Source organism: Hydra vulgaris, chromosome 08, assembly GCF_038396675.1.
Source record: "Hydra vulgaris chromosome 08, alternate assembly HydraT2T_AEP".
Lineage (NCBI taxonomy): Eukaryota > Metazoa > Cnidaria > Hydrozoa > Anthoathecata > Hydridae > Hydra > Hydra vulgaris.
In genome coordinates, this window is record NC_088927.1 from 27,592,145 (window position 1) to 27,615,771 (window position 23,627).

General features: G+C 25.6%; 1 protein-coding gene across 2 annotated transcripts in view; it reads right to left on the reverse strand.

The window, feature by feature from the left end:
* Window positions 1-23,627, reverse strand: part of LOC136083718 (uncharacterized) — a 59,924-nt gene continuing 36,297 nt past the window's right edge. Inside the window, exons 1-4 of one of the 2 annotated variants that reach the window (XM_065803354.1) lie at window positions 13,662-13,789; window positions 6,940-7,157; window positions 3,212-3,428; window positions 1-656 (exon numbers count right to left, since the gene is read on the reverse strand). In XM_065803354.1, coding sequence (XP_065659426.1) covers window positions 458-656; window positions 3,212-3,428; window positions 6,940-7,138 — 615 coding nt within the window. In that variant the 5' untranslated portion in view covers window positions 7,139-7,157; window positions 13,662-13,789 and the 3' untranslated portion in view covers window positions 1-457. Of the gene's footprint in view, window positions 657-3,211; window positions 3,429-6,939; window positions 7,158-13,661; window positions 13,790-23,627 lie in introns of those variants that run through there. The other variant, XM_065803353.1, reaches the window with a different exon arrangement.

Here is a 23,627-nt window from a genome sequence, read left to right on the forward strand (position 1 = left end):
TTGATGCGCTATTGGATTTATTGAATTAAACTTATATAAACTAATACAACAAAATACTATACTCTATGCACAAAATTATTTAAGTTACAAAAGTTTATACTTTCTTGTATTAAATAATTTTATACATAAAAAAATATATAAAATGATATAGAATGAAAACATTTCTATAAAATGAAATGAAATTCTATAAAATAAAATGAAAACATTTCTATAAAATTTCTATAAAATGAAAACATTTCTAACACAAACTTGAAATAAAATCAAAGATAAAATTATGTAAAACAAATTTGTTTGCCATAAAGTTTTATTAAAACACGTCTTTCCAAAAATCAAAAAACAACATTAAATCACATAAAACGAAACTGTAAAAAGGTAAAGTGTGATACTCAGTGTGATATTTTATATATTGTGATACTCAGTGTGATATTTTAGTGCTATCAAGTGCCACTTCTTATTTTCATATATAATCAGAAAATATCGAATCTCGGAAAATTTCACACGAACAAGAATGTCCCAAGGATATAGTAACATCTTTTGAATTACAGACGACCGTTCTTGACATAATGTTAGTAGCACACCCTCCTTCACCTGAAAAACAAGTTTCGTAGTAGTCGGGATCTTGACAGGTAACGTGAAAATGTTGTCGTGGAGTGCAACTAAAAGTTAATTTTTTACAAAATTTACAAATAATATAAAAATTTGAAAAATTTGTTCAATTCAGATATCCTTATTTGAAGCATTTAAAAATATCAGACTCGAAGTAATTTGTTAAGTTGCGAAATAAATCGTTTAAATATATTTATATATAGATAAGAAATAAAAATAAAATGTTGTTTAAATATCATTACACTTTTAATGTTTTACTTACGTTGGGAAGCTTCGTGTACCTTGGGGCTCCTAATACCCAGAGCCACCCCACTTTGTTTGAAAACTATAAAGTTCTAAGCAATGCTTCTTAGTGAGGTGATTAGTAACAAAAAAAATAGTTTTTAAATTCTACTTTGATTTTCAGAAAGCATTGTTACGGCAAGTTATAATCGGAAAACGCTTTTTGATGGTCTAAAGTAATTTTTTTATTTTAGATTGTCTTACAATCTTTGTGAAATGCTTTTCTGTAAGTTTTTGTATATTATATTATTTGTATCTTAAGTATAAAATGCAATGTTCAATAAATTTCCTCTCAATCGGGGTTCGCTAACAAATGACATTTTTTTATGAGGTTATCATTTCATGTACCTAAAGCTTTATAGTTTGCTTGTTCTAGGGCCATTTGTTCGTAAAGAATTAGCTTGATAACGATGTTGATTGTTGAATTTTGATTAGTGTAGATTTTATTTTCTCGTTGTTTTGGGACTACCATTTTAAGTGTAGACTTATTTGTCAATTTTGCTCAGAACTATTAGTTAATTTTGTTATTTATTTAAGTGTTGCAATTAAGTAGCACTAGATAAACTTGTTAAAAACGACCTAAGATTAAATAAATTAATAATCGAATTAATGTCTATCTTTCTTTTCAATTTATTATGGAGTTAAACCTAATTTTCAGAGAGCCGCCCTTTGTACAACAGCTAGTGGCCTTAAGTAAAACTAAAAAAAAGCTTCTTTGAAAGTTTAATGATTCCTTTTAAACAATCAGGACTTTAAAACCATTTTTACTTTGTGATTGCTTTTTTTGCATGAACTTTTAGTGGGACATGTTTGTTTGATATATCTTTGAAGTTTGTATGAGTAATTTTAAAAAGAAGATGCATGAATTAATTTATGGATGTCGTGTATTAAATTAAGTCATTTTAAACAATAAAACAGTTGCTACTTTCTGAAATATCAGATTAAGACGGTGGTTTAAGCAGTGAGTAGATAGAGCTTATGAGTTTTCTTGTAGTCTTTTTGCAGCGTTACGTTGCGTTACGTTAAGTTTGTCTTCTAAATAACTTAATTAAAACTACATTTAATTCAATTATGTTTTAAGACTTTAGTTACAGAAACATTAGTGATCAACTTTTTCACATTCGAACATGCCAATGAAATATTCATGTACTTCATATTGATCTGACACTTATTCTCATTGAAAAAAAGGGCTTTTCCCGCATGGGTTCTATGTGGGTTCCCTAAAGGATACATGGGAATCCTAGGAACAAGGGTTTTTTTTACTGGGACTACCTGTTAAAATTTATGTACTTTATAATGATCGGATTCTCATCTAACTGTTAAAGTTAAATAGAACAGTTATCTTTCACAGTTTTACTTAGAAACGTATTTTTATATGGAACCATAATGAAGTTCATGACACATTTCTCTCTCTCTCTCTCTATCTCTCTCTCTCTCTCTTTATATATATATATATATATATATATATATATATATATATATATATATATATATATATATATATATATATATATATATATACATGTATGTATATATATATATATATATATATATATATATACATGTATGTATATATATATATATATATATATATATATATATATATATATATATATATATATATATATATATATATATATATATATATATATATATATATATATAAATTATGTTAGTGTGTTCTACAAATAGAGTGCTCAATGTTCTTTAAGAACAGAGCAATAATAAAAACAGTATAAAATATATTTTATATTATAATTGTAAAAATAAACATAATAAAAGCTATAAAATTGATAAAAAACTTCCTTTACATGCAAAAAGAAACATTGAAAATCATTCATCTAATGTCAAATATATCAAAAGAACCGGTAAGCTAACATGATTTACTAATATTTATATATATATATATATATATATATATATATATATATATATATATATATATATATATTTATATATATATATATATATACATATATATATATATAAATATATATATATATATATATATATATATATACATATATATATATATATATATATATATATATATATATATATATATATATATATATATATATATATATATATATATATATATATATATAGATAGATAGATAGATAGATAGATAGATAGATAGATAGATATATAGATATATATATATATATATATATATATATATATATATATATATATATATATATATATATATATATATATATATATATATATATATATAAGGGAAACCTTTTTTTAACAAGTTTAAAAGACATTTTGAAACTTTTTATGCAAAAAACGCAAAAGATCAAATTTGTAAGATACCTAGCCGGAAGTGTAACAATATGAATGCATTCCCTACATAAGCTGTAATGGGTGCCAGCGTTATTCAAAGTTTTTTTTGATTTGCAACATTTTTTAAGTTCAGAACAGTAAGTGATTTTTGATCCGTCAGGAAGATTTAGTGGGGTTTTCCATGATTGTGCAGCTTTTCTTTTTCGTGACTTTGTTGATTGTGTGGAGAGAACATACTTTGATGATGCTAAGATAAATGGAAAGTAAAATAGGTAAAAAAAAAAAAATTAAGAAATAAAAATGACTTTGTAATTAGGTTATATACTAGAGATTACGAATTCTAAACACATGATGTGTTGGGCGACGTAAATCTTTACACATTATGTGTTAAGAAACTGTAAATCTTAACACATATATTTTGATACTTGTTATATATGCAAGCGTTTTAATCAAAATTAGGGTAAGTTAAAACACATGTTTTTATAATGAAAAGTATAACAAAATGTAAAAAAACTGAAATGATTCGATTAAATTATTAATTTTAATTAAGTATGTGGGTTTGTAAACAATTAAAATTATTTAGTTACAAAAATGTCAAGAGCGTTTTAACAAACCATGGTTTCACTTCTACAACAAAAGTATTAATTTTTCTTTTGTTTACAAGCTTACAGTGCAGGAATTATGTTTTTAGCTTCCAATTATGCAATATAACTAACATCTGGAAAAACAATATCGCTCAACCAGTAAAAACGCGTTTAATATTGATACATGATGTTTTTCATGTACTTATTGCATACATTATTTCTTGACTAATTGGTTAACTGACCATTTTGAATATGCAAATCTTTTATGATTTTATAATAATCTTTTTATATATATTTTCGACTCTTATGCTTTGAAATGTAACATTTAAAAATTTTTACACGTTACATTGTTGGTAAAAACTGGTAAAATTCGGTAGTTAAAGTAGTATCTTGAGAGCCTTGATCTCCTTTATTCAAAAGTACATTATTAAATTTTATTATTATTAATATTGCTGTTGTTGTTGTTTTTCTTATTATTATTATTTTTATTATTAAGTTATTAAGGTACATTAAAAAAAACTTTAAAGTAAATAAAGTTACGCAAATTTTTTCCTTCGAGGTTATCAAGTAAGTTGTTAAATCCACATTTATTTGTATGTAATAATGTTTTTTGAGTTTTTATATTTATTAATTTACATCCATACACTTTATTACTACAATTTACGTACCGAAAGAAAACTCTCAAAAAAGAATAAAGCATTCATTGTTTGGCATAACTATTTTAAAATGGAACTCTGATTTTATTTAGTAATGAAATGAATTTTATTAGCTTGAAGAAATTATTTTCAAGAATTCAATATTTGAAAGTTTACTTAATTACCAGTTAACCCTTTTTTAAAGATATATATAAGTAAATAAGAAGAGAGAACGAAAAGTTATTTTTTATATACCAGTTCAATAATGTATGATAAAATATAAAAATAAAAAAATGTGAAAAATTAAAAAAAAATTCAGAAGACCAATCGGTCTTATCACACAGCGCCGCGAAAGAGCATTTTACCAGAAAAAGTTCACGCCTTTTAATTTTGGTAACTTTTAATTTTGGTAACTAGTCTTCAACAACTTGTTTTTTTATTTAGAAGTTTTCCTTTTGTATTTCAAAAAGAATTATTTTAAACAATAAACTCCTAATGATAAACGGATAAAATTTATTTATATTAAATCTTTTTAATTGAATAAACGATTTTCATTAAATATTTTTGATATTGGTACATATTTGAAAAAATTTAATTTGATAAACAAATTACTGATTAACTTCCGCTGACCTAAGTAAAACTATTTGCTGTGTCATATTTAACAGCTCTATTACAATAATTCTCGAAACAATATATGTATTTAAAAATGGGATAGTCTTTATTTGTATGAGACCTTACACAAAAATAAAATGTGAATTTGTTAAAAAAAAATAAAAATTAAACTTTTTTGTTCTTATGTTCGGTCTGCTTACTTATTGGTAAAAAAAAAGTAAACTAATTGAAATAATAACAAAAAAACAGCATAATAATAAATTAACAATAATAAAAATAAAACAAGTTCTGTTAAAATTATTGACAAACAATCAAAGCCTAAAATAGGTATTTATTTATCAAGCATTCAAAAGAATTCTACTGCAAACAATTTGCATAAAATTTTAAAATATGATAAGTTATTTTGGTACTGTTTCCATATAAGCCTCGACAATAAAAATAGTTAAAAAAAAATATTTTATTAAAAAAAAAGAAAATTTGAAAATCTTTCCGTAAAAAAATACCAAGGAGTTTCTATTACATTTTTATATTTTTACTTTTTTTTATTTTCACAGGAACAAAATTTTAAATGGTTTCCTTGAAAATTCGTTTGACTTTTAAAATATTCTAATAAAATTTCAATATTTTCTGAAAAGAATAACTGAAGGTATCATTTTTGAAGTAAAGAATTTATAGCCCGTAATTTTGGAGTAATTTTTAAAAAGTTAGCATATTTTCAATATATACTTTTTTTTGATATACGCCCACTTTATTGCAATATCCGTAGTAATAAATTTAAAAAAAAGGATTTAAAATTTTAAATAAAAAATCATAATAACAATAAAAATCTATGTGCTTTGATAAAAACATTTTTGATTTAGTAGAAATTTTGATTTAGTAGAAGTTTTGATTTAATAATATTTAATAATAGAAATTTTTGATTCATAGAAATTTTAGTGAAAAACTGGTCCAAGTATTTATATCAAAAAGAAAATTTTTTTTATTGGTCTGAGTATGTAGTAATAGTAGTAAAAAGAGTAAATAACATGATAATAATTAAAAAAGAAACTTTTTTTGATTCGTGACAAAATTACCAGCTTACACATTGTTGGAATAAGACATTTTTTTACATTTTTAATCGTTGCCCATGATTTTTAGAGTTTTTTATGTTTTTTGAATCCTCATCTTAATTTGTTATTGAGTTGTATTTAACTAACACATTCAATTTAAACACTACGAAAACTTTACAGGTTCAGGACATCCAATAATTTATTCAAACGTTTGCATTTACTTGCAGTAGTGCTTGACTGTACACAAAATTTTATATAAATATCGTAAGATTAAACTGAGAAATGACATTTTTTGTAATTGTATTGAAATCAATATTAGTTCCCCCAAAATTGATTAAAATCATTTAAAAATGATCTAAGAATTTTCAAATGATTTTAATATTTTTATATGTATGTCTGAGTATGTAGTAATAGTAGTAAAAAGAATAAATAACATGATAATAATTAAAAAAAAAACTGAGTTTAATATTTTAGCTAAAACATTTTAATACTTATAAACTTATTAAACATACTCACTATTTTATACACAAACAATGTTTTATAAACAAAAAATGTTTTACACACAATGTTTTACACACAATCAATGTTTTACAATTCTTTTAGGGTGTACCATTTTTCAAATAACAAATAAAAACCTTTTGTATTAATCATTTAATCATTTTATTTGCGTTTTATATGTTATTATGTTAATATTGTGTCAAGTGTAAAGTATTTTTCATTACAAGTTGTTTTACAAAACGTTTAATATATTAAAGGTTTGTCTATTAATGTTGACGAAAGAATTTGACAAAACACTTTACCAGATTTCTTAACAATCAACAATAAACATATTGCATAGCCGTTTCAAACTACTTTTGCGTTTAAATAAAATACATTACCTATGCAAACTAAAGAATTTTTTAATAAACGATCTTTTAGAGCAAGTGAAAGTGCTAAATCTTCTGCGGTGTGTTGACGGGTACAGATGTTCTCTGAGTAGAGTTTTTCTACAAGCTGTAGCTTTGGAATCAACTGTGTGCATAAAATAGAGAGTACAACAAAAGGAAAAACTGATGCTTGTTTGAATATTCGTTGCATAATTCTTTTCTTATTTTGTCTGTACATATATATATATATATATATATATATATATATATATATATATATATATATATATATATATATATGCATATATACATATAATATGTATATATAATTTATACATATATATGTATATAAAATATATATATGTATAAATAAATATATATATATATATATATATATATATATATATATATATATATATATATATATATATATATATATGTATACATATATATATATATGTATACATATATATATATATGTATATATATATATATACATATATATATATATATATATATATATATATATGTGTGTGTGTGTATATATATACATATATATATATATATATATATACATATATATATATATATATATGTATATATATACACACACACACACACATATATATATATATATATATATATATATATATATATATATATATATATATATATATATATATATGTATATATATATATATATATTTATATATATATATATATATTTATATATATATATATATATTTATATATATATATATATATATATATATATATATATATATATATATATATATATATATATATATATGTATCGTCACACACAAGTGTTTATGCATAAAGAAATAGGTTTATAAAAATGGTTAAAAATTTGTGTATAGCGTAAAAAATGGTTAAAAATATGTGTATAACGTAAGTTTGGCACTTCTTCTATTACAGCAATATTAAATAGAGTTCTTTTTTTTTATATTTTTCTTCGTGCGATAATAATTAAAAACGGATTTGCTTGGATTATACAAATAATGATGTTATGCGCGTTCAATCAATTTACCCGATCATTTTATGCACATCAAAAGTACATTTATGAAAGAAATAGACACTCTAATGTGCTTTTGTATGATTTAGGTGTGGCCTAGAAGCCTTTCATACTTTAATGTTTTTATTTTTGTTTGTTTCTTTTACTTCTTCTAAATATACGTTGTATTATAAACTTGTTTTAGCTGGTCTACAAATTTAATTAGGCGTAATAGTGCAAAGACGGACTCATAAAAAATTTATGCATTTATTGTTTCGCTTTTACGATAAAAAAAAATTTTTTAAAGAACTTTTGGAAAAAAAAAAAAATTGAAAGTTCAAATAAAAAAAAATACACAAATTTCAAGCCGTTAAATGCAATAACATCGAGAAGTTAATTGACAATGCTAAAGTTTATTTTATAAACAACATGACATCCTTGTTTCTATATTAAATATTTTTATTTTTATTGATTCATTTTTTTAATAATTTATTTGATGAAAAATTATTTAAACTGCTACATTTTACTTTACAATTCTGTTGCCGAGTCTTTTTTAAATTTTACAATTCTGTTGCCGAGTCTTTTTTAAATTTTACAATTCTGTTGCCGAGTCTTTTTTAAATTTTTTTCTTTGTATTGCCTCGAGAGCTGGTATAACAAAAAATATCCATAAAGCGGTATTTTGACTCTGCAGCTTCCATTGGGTGTCATTGGTGTCATTTTTTGGTGCAATGAAACTTTGTGTCTTTTATATATTACATTAGTAGGGAAAAACGGGACAAAATGGCGAATGGATTATAATGACAATTTATATAACTAAACAAAAAAAATTGAAAAAAGGGTCGAAAAAAAAAATTGTTTATATAGCTTGTATTATGAAATATTAATCGCTTTTTTCTAAATATTGTTAACTAAATTTTATACGCATATTTTATACTTGCCATTAACATTGCTGTCGTCGTTATTGATGCTTTATTTATGTGCATCAAAGTTAACCTTACACTGTTTCCTAGCTTGCTTTGATCACTTTTTGCTGTCAGCATCTTTCAACCTTTCAGTAGTTAAGGTTCTTTGAAGCACTCACCTTGAAATCTTGTCAAGTTTACATTTTTCATTTTTTTGTGTCAATGTGTTAAATGTGAAACACTTGTTGCAAACTGAGGCAAGTGATTGGGTCATTTGCAACTGATTTTTAACTTCTTTTTAAATTTTATTTTGAATATGCCGGAGTTGCAATGTTGAAAATTGGCTACAGACAAGAAAAAGTTTAAAGCTACGTTTAAAGCTGATGTTATACAACGTATGCTGATGCTTAATGCTGCTTTTGTAGATTCTGAGGATACTGCTTGAGATGGTGTAATTACCGGTGTCGGCGGTGTTGATACTGGCATAGACTAGTTGTTTGAGATAAAGAAGACTAAGATTGAGATAATGGTGCTTTACACCTTTTAAAATTTGAAGTTTTGACTTATCTACCAGAGTTTAATCAAGGTAATGCACTTTTCTAGCATTTTAACCACTCTCTATTGTTTTAGTTATGCATTGGGCATATCTGTATGATTGAGCAGATTTGTTGAACATTAAGTTGCTACTTTAGCGTTACTTATTATTTTTTAGTCAACCTCAAAGATCACCGTCTCTGTTATTATTTCGTATCTTTTTACTACAAGCAGAAAATTTAGTTTTGGGAAAAGATTCTTGACCGGCGTAAAAAGTTGTTCAAGAATACGTTGAAAGTCACTGATTGCAAAGTTCACTTCCTTGAATTTTGTGCTCAATTTGATTTTTGTAAAAAAAAAAAGAAAACGTGCCCAAAAGTTAAAAAAAAAATTATTTTTTGTTAAAACTTTATAGCATCTTCAGAAAAAGATTTTTTACAATATGATCGAAAAAAGTTCTTAACAACATGATCAAAAAAGATTGTCTACAACATGGTAAAAAAAGATCTCTATAACATGATTGGAAAACATCTTTTAAGGTGGCTGTACAATATAATTCTGAAAATAACAACATTTTTTTTTATTGTCTACCAAATCTTTTACAATATGTTTTAGACAATAAAATTTTCAGAGATGATTAAAAAATATTTGAACTATAACTATTTAAAAAAAAAAAATCTTAAATTGAACCAGGGGGTTGCTTAAAGAAGTAAAAACTCAAAATATTGTGCAGAATATTGGTTAAAACTGGCTATGATTATTTTCAAAATAGTTGTATACAGCAATCAATAATGTGGTTATAAATGGGATGTAGGATTTTTTTTTTTTTGAAAATTTATGTTCCAGATGGTAATATCTTACAAACAGGTCTTTTATAAATAAATATTATTTATTACAAAAAAATGAAAATCTGCTTCCTACATCCAATGCTAAATATCAATGTGGATGTATTTTCAAAATTTCAATCAAAAGGGGAAAATACTTTAGTCAGGGTCTTCTGCACAGTGATGCTACCCACAAAAATGTCTAAACTAAGAAAAACAGTGTTTTATTATTAAAAACTTTTTAAATTGAAACTTTGACGGAATACTTATTGATACATGTTTCATTAAAAAAGAAATCAAGAACATGATATATATGATAAACTGTTCAAAAATATTGAGTTTGGCATACACCGTTAGTAGGCAATAGCATATAATATTTGAATTAATTTTTTTTTATAATAATTTCTACATTAAAAAAAAGTATGTTGAAATATAGATGTATATATGTTATATAGAAGATATATATATTAATGATTTCTTTTTGAATATATTATCACCACCAAAAATGTTTATAAATTTATCAAGGTACGAATTAAAATAAATTTGCATAATAAGTTTTATCTTAGCAACTTTTTAAATATATAAAATAGATAAATAAAGAAATTTAATCTTTGTATATATACACTATATAATATTTGTATATAAACACTTCATCGTGATAAAAGCAAAATAAAAACTTTTAAAAATGTTAAATGCCTTTGAAAACAAACTCAATGGCATTTTCATCAACAAAACTACGTTAACATTTCCATCTGTAAAAACAGAAGCACATGGTAAAAACAAAGGGTTTTTTTGTCTTTTAACAGCTTTTCTTTTACTAATTGTTACTGACAAATCTTCTGGTTCCGTTGACAATCCAAAACTACCTGCAAGATAAACTGTTTCCTCAATTTTAGATTTTTTGAGTTTGTAGCCTATGCCGCCTAGTTCTAGTTTTTCCAAGTATTTTTTTTGCTACAAATTTAATCCAAATACTACCTTGTTACCAGACAGCAGTAGCCATATTTCTGGAAATCGGTAATCCAATAGATTTTAAAAGTTCTAATATTAATTTTGTATCAGCATTAAACTGCTGCACTGTTTCTAAAACTGCAATTTCAACTTTGGTTCGCCCGCAAAACTTAGTTTTAGAACTTTTGGACCAAAGAACTCCATTCACAGATTCATTTTGATTTTGTGTCAGACCTAGAAAACAGCAATTAACAAGCTTACTGTTTGTTAGATTTGTGAACAGTGGTCTTAAAAAGTCAACAAATGAATTTGGAAGTTGTTTAATACTACAAAACTATGATTTGTTTCTCCAATATGTACATCAAATATCAATATACTTAGGACAAAGAGAATATTGTTCATCTAAAGATTTTGAATTGTCCTGAATCATATGTTTAAAAATAGCCCATTCAGCTTTTTGCATTAAATCCAGATTCCTACTGCTGTTACGGATAGCTTCTCCATAATAATTTTGCATTTTAGAAATCATCTTATATGTAAGTCTATTGCAATCTCCAACTGTCTTTCCATCTGACAACTTGAGACCTTTATTCTTCTTTTTAATTCCCTCAGATCAGTACCCATCCTCTTTTGAACATGTCCAACATATTCCTCCTTTTCAACTACATATCCGTTTCCAAAAACTTCACTACATCAATTTCTAATTTTTCAAAAACTGCCTGTGTCTCCGTCTCCAACAAACTTAACATACTTAAGTGCACCTACTTCCACTGACCGCAAAGAAATCTCACAAGCATCATCGCTCTCCATGCTATCTGCTGAACCTTTGTGGTTAACCAAGCAAACACTTTTGTGTATTACATACCACTCATTAAACAATTCAGTACCAACACCAAGTTTGTTTTTTTGTTTCATGCATGTATGACATACCAAACTCTTGACAATGGCATTAAGAACATTGGCTATCCGCACAGAAATAACAAAAATAACACCAATTTTTGAAGCATGTCTGCGACTTTGCAATGTTCCATCAACTGTAACAGCTACTCGAGCAATCATTCCACCTAAAACATCATTTATTAGTTCAATATTTTCAGGATCTTAAATTTGTGTAATTTTTAGCAAACGTTGACGTGCTTGATTCATTATTTCCTCCGCTTTATCTTTTGATTTAGCATGGAGATATTTTAAAATTTTGTTGAAGTATTTATAGATGATAAATTCATATCAGCACAAAATTTTTTAAGACCAGCATGATCAATAGTTAAACTGGAATATACAGAGCTAACATTGACATCAAATGGTTTTTTAGATTTTGAAGGGTGCAATTTGACACGTGAACTAGTTTTAAATGAACTTTCTTTTGAACAGCTTGAGCATTTAAAAAAGTGTTTCAGCAAGTCCATATTTGTGTGACGGCTTTTCTAGAAGACTAAGAAAAGATTTTTTACAAAGACTACACAGTGAAACATCTTTAAGTTTTTCATGTAACAACTTTCCGTCAATTAACTTATAACCGCTTGCAGCTAAATGAACTCCTTGAGTTACAGGAGATAAACTAAGATGGATGAAGGAGATAAACCAAGATGGATAAAAGGGATAAACCAAGATGGATAACAGAGTTTTTTGTAACAGGACTATTACTAATTAAGTTTGAATTAGCATTTATTTTGTCAGCACCTTTATTTGTCAATGTTTTATAAATTTTGATCGGAGCAACAGATAATTTTATTTTTTAAGAACAGTCATTAGAAGATTCAAAAAACACTGTTTCACTACTAGACCAATCACAAGAAGCTTTTGTTGTAAACTGAGTTGAAACTGGCTGTAAAACTGAGAAACTAGACAAAGATTGGTAAACCACTTTGGATTTTAATATAGTTAGAGAATTATATAAAATGTTTTTTGTACAATTTTTCTTTGATTTTTGAAATCGAAGTTAAGTAGATCTTTTTTTATGTTATTCTTTTAATAAAACCTTTTAAATATACTTTAAATACAATAAAAAAGAAGTAATACGCGACAATAATATCAGAATCATAATAAAAGATAAATTAATGTTAGGAAATAGTAAAATATTATAATTTACAAAAACAATAATTTTAGCCTGTTTTTAAACATTATGATAAATGATTTTAAACATGTATGATATTGATGGTGATTTCTGCTCATTATATTATTTAAAGCTGAATTTTTATAAACATAACTTTTATAGAACTACTTTTGAAGTACTGCGTAGTCAACTTAACTTAAGCATGTTGTCAAACAAGAGTTTACGTTTTAACCATAAATCCTAACCTTTTGTCATGAACATGATTTTACATAATAAAAAAGCTTACAGGGGAAGAAAGTAACTGTATAATAAGTCAAATAAAAAGAGAAATACCCTTAGTAACCAATATAAAAAATGGTAACTAAGGAAGAAAAAAATTAAAGGAAAAATAGGCTAACAAAAAACTCCCAAAAGTATTACTTGCTGTTGGAATTTCAAAAAACAAAACTTACATGCTTCCTATTGAATAGTTTGACCAAAAACAGCCAAAAAGAAAATTATTATTATTTTTTTACTTTTTATAAAAAGATTGTGTATGGCTTAATACTTAGTTAAATGCAAAAGAATAATCCTTAATTTTATTCTAACTAGATTTACTCGATTTACAGTAGTATTTTAACACAACCGAAAATTGAACAATATTAGATAATGACTATTATGTTTGCTGACGACATGAACTTTTGTTATCTTGTAATAACATAACGAGACTATTTCATATTACGAACATATAATTAATTATAATTTTTGAACGGATAAAATTAAATAAACATTCTTTTAATATTGAAAAAAAAAATGGTCTCTTTTTCATCCATACTACAAAAAACATCTTCTACCAAGTAATTTGCCTGCTTTTTTTATAGATAACATGCAAATTAAAAGAGTAACAGTTACAAATTTTTGGGCGTTTTTAATGATGATAATCTAATATAGAAAGGACATATTGAAAACTTGTACTCCAAAACTTCCAAAAGTATAGAAATACTATTTAAAACAAAAAGCATGCAAAATACTTTATTTGTGTTTTTTTATTATTCTTTCTATTAATTCTTTTATTGTAAAACTTATTTTGAATAAATTAAATTTAAAAAAAAATGGTGAAAATAGAATTATATTTATCATTTTTTTTTTAATTTTTTTTTTGAGCTCAAGCTCAAAGTTGATAAATAATATATTATAGAAAGATATTAGATTTATAAAGAATACTTTTCTGAACAACAGTAAAACAGATCAGTTTTAAATTTTGAGCGTGTTTTTAATTGAGACGGAAAATTTTTTGATTTTTTATCTTTTAGCGTTGTATGAAGCAGTAGCCGTAATGAGTTATACAATATTTATATTTTACAACTTCCTCTATAAAATATTTGTGAACGTCTGTGGTAGACAATTTATTTAATATATAATATAGTATGCTTGTTCCTAACAAACTTGAAAGTTGAATATGCTTACATATTTCAAGAACTTCGGATAAAAAATGAGGGTGATTGAGTTTAAAAAAGTTCTTCAGGAAGTAAATATTATTTTTGGAGGTGAGTTAGCCTTAAAAAAATACACCACTCAGATTGTTTCCAAGCATATCTAGCATATCTGAGATGAGATTGAAAAGCACATATTAAGCAGTTTTGTTATTGAAATACGACATCATTTCAATCCTAAGTTTTCAAAATGTTATACAAATAATAAATTAGAACCTATTTTGACTTTAAGATATTAAAGGATTTGTGTTCTAGCCACTTATTTGAAAAACTTAGCTGCGTGTTTATTTTTTTTTGCTTAGATGTAATTATAATAATATTAGCTTTTTTAGAATAAAAGGATAATTTAGCGAAGTCACTAAACAATGTTAACTAAATCATAAATCATATTTTTGTGAAATTTTGCAAGCGACCAACTAATAAAAGGCAAGTTAGCGTCATTGTGTCAGAAAGTGGTAGGTAATTGAAAATTTTATTGAAACAATAATAAAAAAACAAAAACGTACAGGCTTGTAAATCAGATATAGAGCCTTGTAGAACACCTTTATAAGATTTACCTAGCGCCAAGTGTATGCTATTTATCAAGACAAATTGCAATGTATTACAATGGTTCCAAAGAAAAGTAATACCTCTACCACCGTAGTGTTGCAGTTTGTCAAGAAGAACAGTGAGCTCAATTGAATTAAGCGCTTTTCCGAAATCAACTAACACTCCACACCTAAAGTGATTATTGCAAAACGGTTGTGTAATCTTCTTTGTTATTTCTTTTAATGCATGAGTTTTTGAGTTCATTTTAGTAAAGACATAAATATGTTTCTTCAAAATGTTCTTGGGTTTATTATTAGTATTAGTAATTGCTTTAAATGGTGTTAGTGTGGTATTAACACACTATGAAAGCTGATTTGCTTGATTGCTGCTCATCCAGCAACCAAGATCTGCTTTAAAACTGTTAACTGATTGTGCTTTAACCAACTCGCGTAGCAAGCTATTCCATAAGTTGGCTGATCTGTTAAAAAAAAGTTTTTACGACATTCTTCTTAGTGATTTCTTTGACATATTTATAGCGCTTGAGTTTATTAAAAACTAATTTTTTTGATTGTTTCTAAATTTTGCTATTTCAGCCAAAGTCCATGACCATACATTTCAAAAAGTTAAATTTCACAAGCCATTCTTGAGTCCACTTAAAGGAATTAAGAGTTTCAAACAGATTCTTTATAAATAGCACAAACAAGACTGGTCCAATTACGGACTCCTGTGGCACACCACTGGTTATATCTGCCCTCGAGAATACACTATCACCTATCACAACTCTTTAGTTTCCTGCTTTTAAAAAGGCTTCAATTCATTGAATTGTCAAAATCGTGCTGTTGCTTGACTATTTGTTTGAACTTATACTAAAAAGTTGAAAGCTTACATCTAATTTTGCCTTCGGTTATTTTACATGAAAATTGAAGTGAGTGATACGGGTTGGTAGTTTGTTTTGTCTATTTAGTAGCGATATTTGCTGATCTAAATTGCACTGGCAGTTTGCCAGTTTCAATCAAATCTTTGAAAATATACATAAGTAAAATAGCGAAAACTGATCCACAGTTCTTTAAAATAGCTGAATGTAAATTATCAGCAACACTTAACTTGTATTCTTCAAAAAATTTTAATCGTAAAAGGACATCTTCATTTGTAAAATCTTCACTTGTCATAATGAATGTTTCAGTTGTTTTTAAATCACAAGCAGTCAAAAGACCATTATCTTCTTTCGCAAATGCAATTTAAAAATTTTTGTTTTAGATATCATATGTTTTTCGGTATCATGTTATTTGAATTTCGAGTGGTTTCACCTTTTGCTCCCTTTATTTCTTTTAGTGGAATTTTTAACTGCATGTTTTTGTATTACTTGAACTGCATGTGTTGTATTACTTAAATACAATTTAATCTAGGTTATATTTCAATAATATCTCGCGTAGTAAATTTTCTGCTTTTAATATAATAAAACAACAACTGCTAATATAATATATACGTTTTATAACAAACTCATATGAAGTGGTACAAGAGAAAATAGCAAAAGATTATGTATGCTTTGCATAAATATATTTAACATAACAAAGAAGTGTTGGTAAGGCATGCATTTTTATTGCTTTTTGAAGGCATTGTTTTGTTGATACAATTAATCGTTCGCAGATTGTCGCATTATACCACAAGATGATATAAAATTATGAGTGGTTTTTGATGTTAATTTTGTACCATTGCCAGAGGTTATTTCTTTTGGAGTTTCTCTTTTTTCTATGGCTCGCCTTAAACTGCGGATGCAAGATTCAGCTAACATCTAGAACCAAATCTAAAAACAAAGAGCATGTAGAAAAGCATGTATATGGAAAAATTCAAACTTTAGATAAATTATTGCCTTCATGTATACTTTTAATTTATCGGCCTGCATGGTTCACACTTGTAAATTTAGAGGCGCGATTATCATTAAATCTGTTCAGGGTAAAAGTTAATGATATTAGAGTATTTTCTAAAAGCCTACAACAATGTTTAATACTGTTATTGTTTCGTAAATTCAAATCGTGTTAGATAATTTTTGTATTTGTGATAGTTGGGTACATTGAATCCAAAATTTTTAATGCAACATCCATTTCTGTCAAATCTATTGGGGATATTTTTTAATTTTCTTTTGTTTTATTTAATTAAGGTTTTTAAGAAACTGTAATACTAAAAGCTTTATACACGTAATAGATATGTAAAACTATTCAGCTTTTTAATGTCAATTATGTTTGAATTAATAGATGCATTATTTGCAATAGTATTGGTTATAATTTCAACTAAAAATAATCAAAGGTTGATTTGCTATATCAAACTTTGGCCAATTATTAGGATAGTTACACAAAAATGAAGGTCCATTAAACCGAAGCTTACAATTGTGTAAATTTGCTAGGGTTGTACCTTGTGAAACGATTCCTGTTGGATTATTTTCGAGTCGACGTATTTCCATTTATTAATGATAAATAAAATATAACCAATGCAGAATAATAGTAGAATCAGCCCAGCCATTAAACTTAAAAATTGGAGAAAGTTCTTTCAAAACAATAGACATTGTTTTAGGTAACAATAATACTGTTCTTAACTTTAAACGGGAAATGGTCTTTATTTGGACAATTTTGTGTTTTGCTGTAGAAAGTAAACAATAATTTTGTTTATTAAGGAAAGAGTATATTAAATAGATACAACAACCGTAAGCATTGTAGCTGACATCAATAAACCAATGTAAAAATACATTTGAAAGTGAGCTGTCATTATGAATAATGTACCATCTTGAAATAATGATGTTATGAGAGTAATGAAAGCCATCAATAATGGTTTCCCACATAATTTAACAATTTACCATCTAGTTTAATGTCCTATTCTAATTTATCTATACATATTTCTTAAAGAAAGACTTTACATTTTACTATTACTGGATTTATTATACCAAGTGAATCAAAGATGTTGACTATGACTCAACGTATATCTCGTTTTATTGGAGTAGTTACGCTTTCAATTGAGAACTTTTTCACATCAGTTGTTATAGTTTCTTTTTCTTTGTCCCAACTCAAATCAAAAATATTTGTGGTGATAATGTTTTAAAGTTTTGTTCATTTATTAAAGTTTCTAATTTTTTATGTATGATTCAATTTTTCATAAGTTAAAACATGCATCTTGAAGCCAACATTTCTAATTTACATGTATGATCTTCCTAAAGCTTCAAATTTAATAACGGTCATGTTTGCCGATGATACTAATCTCTTTTTATCTCATAACAACATAACAACATTATTCCAAAATATGAACATTGAATTAACAAAAGTTTCTGACTGGTTTAAAATGAATAAGCTGTCACTAAATGTTGAGAAAACTAAATGGATACCTTTTCATCAAACTTTAAAAAAAAGCTACTGCCTCCTGTCATGCCCTTACTTTTTATTAAGAAAGTTCAAATAAAAAGAGAACTAACCACAAACTTTTTAGGATCAATATTGATGAAAACCTTAGTTGGAAGTATCACATTAATTTTTTGTGCAACAAAATTGCTTGAAATATAGGAGTAATGTACAAAGCTAGAATTGCTTTAAATAAACACAGTTTAATACAATTATATTTCTCTTTAATCCATTACCATATGAATTGTGCAAATATTGCCTGAGGTAACACCAATAAATCTAAACTGCTACCACTTTATTCTCAGCAGAAGCATGTTGCTCGTCTAATCAATTGTAAAGATCAATTTGCTAATGCCAATTCATAATTATTTCAAGTGAAAATTCTTAATATTTATCAGCTGAATATTTTAATATAATTTGTTTTATGTACAAATGTAAAACCAACGCATCACCTGTTTCTTTTCATAATCTATATACCTTCAAAGATAAAAATAAATATAACTTAAGAAATGAAAATCTAATTCGGCAACCTTTTTCTCTAACTAATTTTTGAAAAATCATGTATTTCGTTTCGAGGAGCTTTTCTTTGGAACAAAATAGTTTTGAAAAATTTTGATTTTTCTCATGAATGGAATTATCTTTCATTCAAGAAAAAAATAAAAGAAGTTATTTTATCTTTTGAAGACATATTTTTATACTTTTAAATTCTTCTGAAAATGAATATGAAGCTTATTACATAAGGTAATATATAATAGTGTATCTGATACACATCTTATGTGTTTATGAAAAGAGTACTTTTTAAAATATTTTGGTATTTATATATAAAAGTATCAAGAATTTTTTATAGCAATTTTTTTGTCAATAATGGTCCTGCATACAGACATTTGTTTAATGATGGACCATCTAATGAACTACAAGCATCAAAAACGGTTATCTCATTTTTTTTTCTTTGTCCTAACTCACACCTAAAACTTTAATAGTGCTGAATATCTTAAAGTTTAGTTAAATTATTAAAGTTTCCAATTTTTTACTGCTTGGGACAAATTTTTGTGAGTTAAGAACTGCATCTTGAAGTCGCTTAAACAATTTGTTTTTTAATAAGTTTGAATAATTCAGAATTCATTTTAATATTCTTAGTTTTAGGACATGCTATTCATTGAAATTATGAGCAGAGTTTCTACCAATTGTATTATGAGTTTGTTGTTTGGGTGCGTCAATTAAAAAAACCAATTCAAAAAAATTCTAATATAGACATAAACTGGCAATAACCCAAAGGTAAAATGTTCTTTGTTAATTTCTTTTCATGTTAATGTGTTTGTTATTTACTTCAGTAGATTTTGTTTCACATGATTGCTTTTTTTGCTGGCAATAATGCAGGTTACTTTAAAAATGACTTTCATGTCTTGTTCAAAATAATACATCATTTTGGAGATCAAATCGAAAAGTTCTTTAACGACGAAAGCTAATTTCCTTTTTTCTTTATTCCTTATTTTTATTGCTGTGGTCAAACTTAACTCTTGGCTACTTAATTCCAGGATATGTTGCCCTTTGTATTTTTTGAGCTTCAAGACTACAAGCGCTGATAATTTTTGCTGGTGGGCCAAGTTTCATTTTTGTGAAATCCTGTTGGATCAGTAAACTCAAAGTTTTTACCTATTTAAATAAAGCAGGTGCTCATGAAACACTTTTATGTCTTTCATCTTTTCTTAAATATATAAAAAGTTGTAGTTTTAATTTTAATTCAATGTCTTCTATTTTTTTAACAACCTAACTTATTATTGCATCTAACTTAAAAGTCTTCTATTTTTTTAATAACGTAACTTATTATTGCATCTAACTCAGGGGTGCCCAAAGCAATTTTTGGTCTTTAAGATAGCAAACTTCCAGACATAGAAAAAACTGCAAACATTTATATGTTTACACTTATATCAAATAAGGATGCTTTGCAAAAAATTGCGATGATTGGAACTTGGGAACAAAAAAGCCCTAAAAATTTAGCCCCACCTGCCCCAAACGTGAGAGCAACAAGTTAATGAAATATTTTTTGTATTATTTTCAACTAGACTTATACTCATCGATAAATTTTAAGTTTCATAGTATTATCTTTCAGAGATCAAAAATTATGACAGTATAACATTTGCAACCCCCTCAAATCGAGGGGGTTTAAACTTTATATGGTCATAATTTTTAAACGCTAAAATATTTTACTATGAAATTTAAAATTTAGCAATGAATATAATTTTAGTTGAAAATAATACAAAATATATTTCATCAACTTGTTGCTCTCATGTTTGGGGCAGGTGGGGCTTAATTTTTGGGGCTTTTTGTTCCCAAGCTCCAATCATCGCAATTTTTGACATCGATCAAACTCCAAACATAAAAATGTTTGGAGTTTGCTCCATGTCTGGAAGTTTTCTATCTCAAAGACCAAAAAATGCTTTGGGCGCCCCTGATCTAACTTAAAAGTTTTTTGAGCTTGTACCCGTATATAAAAAAAGGTAATCCCGGAAACTAAAGGAGCCATTCAATTTTTCGTCAAACACGAGAAGAATTTTTTTTTGGTTTTAACAACTTGAAGGTATAAGGCTTAGTTTCCATATAAACATACAATGATATTCAGTAATATTCGGTATTCGGTAATATTGCACATTCAAATTTACAGAATATTTGTGAAATAATCTACTTAATATAAAATCACTCACTTCTTTATTGAACTCTAAAAGCCAATAAAAGATATTTGTTAAAACCTAAAATAAACAATTAGAGAAAATTGTAAAAAAAATTTTTCAAAGTAAAACAATTTAGAATGGATGTTTAAGACTCTAAACGTTTGTCTACAAAGAAGTTCCGGGACTTTAAAGATTCGTGGATAATTTAAGATTTGGTCTTTAAGCACTATCATTTATCTGCTTTCAAAGCCTTGAGATGAGTTCAAAAATTATTTTTTTCCTCCTAGAAATTATTTTTTTTCCTCCTGTTAAAATAACACATTTAGCGGTAAAAAATATATACAAGGGTTCGTTTCAAGTTCAGTGATTCCAAATTTAATTTGATAATTTTAAACTTAGCAATTTATAAAAAAGTTATTTTATTTTCTTTTCCAGAAAAGTTCTCTCTCCAAAAATATTTGCAAAATGTTTTTTTTATTTCAAAAAAATTAAAAGCAAAAAAACTATTTTGATTATATTCTCTATTTCATTCTATTTTACTATGTTTTCAAAACTTCAATTTTTCAATTAATATATATAGTATCTTCTTTTTCAAAAACTTCTAATATTTAAATGGTCGCGTTGCAGTTCTAAAAGATAGCTATAATTAATGACTCAACGACATAAAAATGATATCAGTAAAAAATGATTGTTGAAATAAATTGACTAAACAAACAATATTATTTGAAAGAATATCATAAGAATTGAAAAAGCAAATATTCAGTGTCTTATTATGAAAGTGTCTTTTTATAAAAAGTTTTGGTTTTGGCCGTTTTCATTTGTAAGTGGAATATTTTGCTACAAGTTAGGTTATTGATTATATGATTATATGATTTTGAATGATCGAGGTATAAATTTAGCTTCATTTATTCTTATAACTAATCACGATGATTCAAATACTTACAATATTTTTTTTTGTTCTCTCAAAAGCTTCTTTTCTGCTCACCTTGACTTATACGTGCTCAAAATCAAACAAATGCAACAGAGGCTATAGAAACAATCTATGAACGGAGGATGTTAATTGGCTTTCAAGTCATTTTACTGAATTAAAGTCCCCATGCAAAGAAAATTATTCTCTTTATCCATCCGAGTGTGTAACTTGCAAACATCCATCTAAAAATTATTTATTGCTATCTTCCATGAACTACTGCACAAAAAATAGTTTTACAATTGATTATAAGAGATTTCAACAAGAACTTATTCAGTTTACAAGTATGGTCTTTTTAACAAAGTTAGACGAAATTTCAAAAGAGTTTATTATGACATTATACCTTTTTATCAAAATATTTTTCATTATGACATCAACCAGAAAAATTTTAACTTATTTTATCTTTGAAAATGTTAACTTTGAATTGATAAACTTCAATGAGTTTTATTTGTGTTACTCAGATCCCAAATTTATTTAGCCAAAAATTACAAACTACAAGATTACAAATATGCTTTTGTACGTAGATAATTTTAATTGAGAATATTTTGAAAAATTCTGTGTTTGTTATATACTATGTAACTTTTATGAAAACAGTTTTTATGGGATTATACCATACATTATACCTACTTTTGCTAGTTTTTGTGTAATGTAATGCTTTTCACAACTTACATAGCTTTTAATTACTTAACAATTATTAAACAAGTACTTCAGTAAAAATTTATTTGTAATCAAGTACAAATTCGCCATAGCTTATTCGAAAGCCCATGATTTAGTTATTACGCTTCAACCATAAGCTTCAACTTATTACGCTTCAACCATAACACACAATTATATATATATATATATATATATATATATATATATATATATATATATATATATATATATATATATATATATATATATATATATATAAATATATATATATATATATATATATATATATATATATATATATATATATATATATATATATATATATATATATATATATATATATATATATATATATATATATATATATATATATATATATATATATATATATATATATATTAGTAGAAAATCACTTAACAAAAATATTTTTCATTTTGCGCTGTGTTTCATTAACAAAGATTCATCAGAAACCAGAATCAGAAAAAAAGATTTCAGATGAATCTTTGTTGATGAAATACAGCGTAAAATGAAAAAAATTTTTGTTAAGTGATTTTCTACTAATATATAATTCCTCTGTTCTTTTAAGAACATTGAGCATTTTATTGTGTAGAATACATTTTAAAGTTGTCTAAATATATATATATATATATATATATATATATATATATATATATATATATATATATATATATATATATATATATATATATAGTAATAGTGGTTAATGCTGTGTTTGACATAT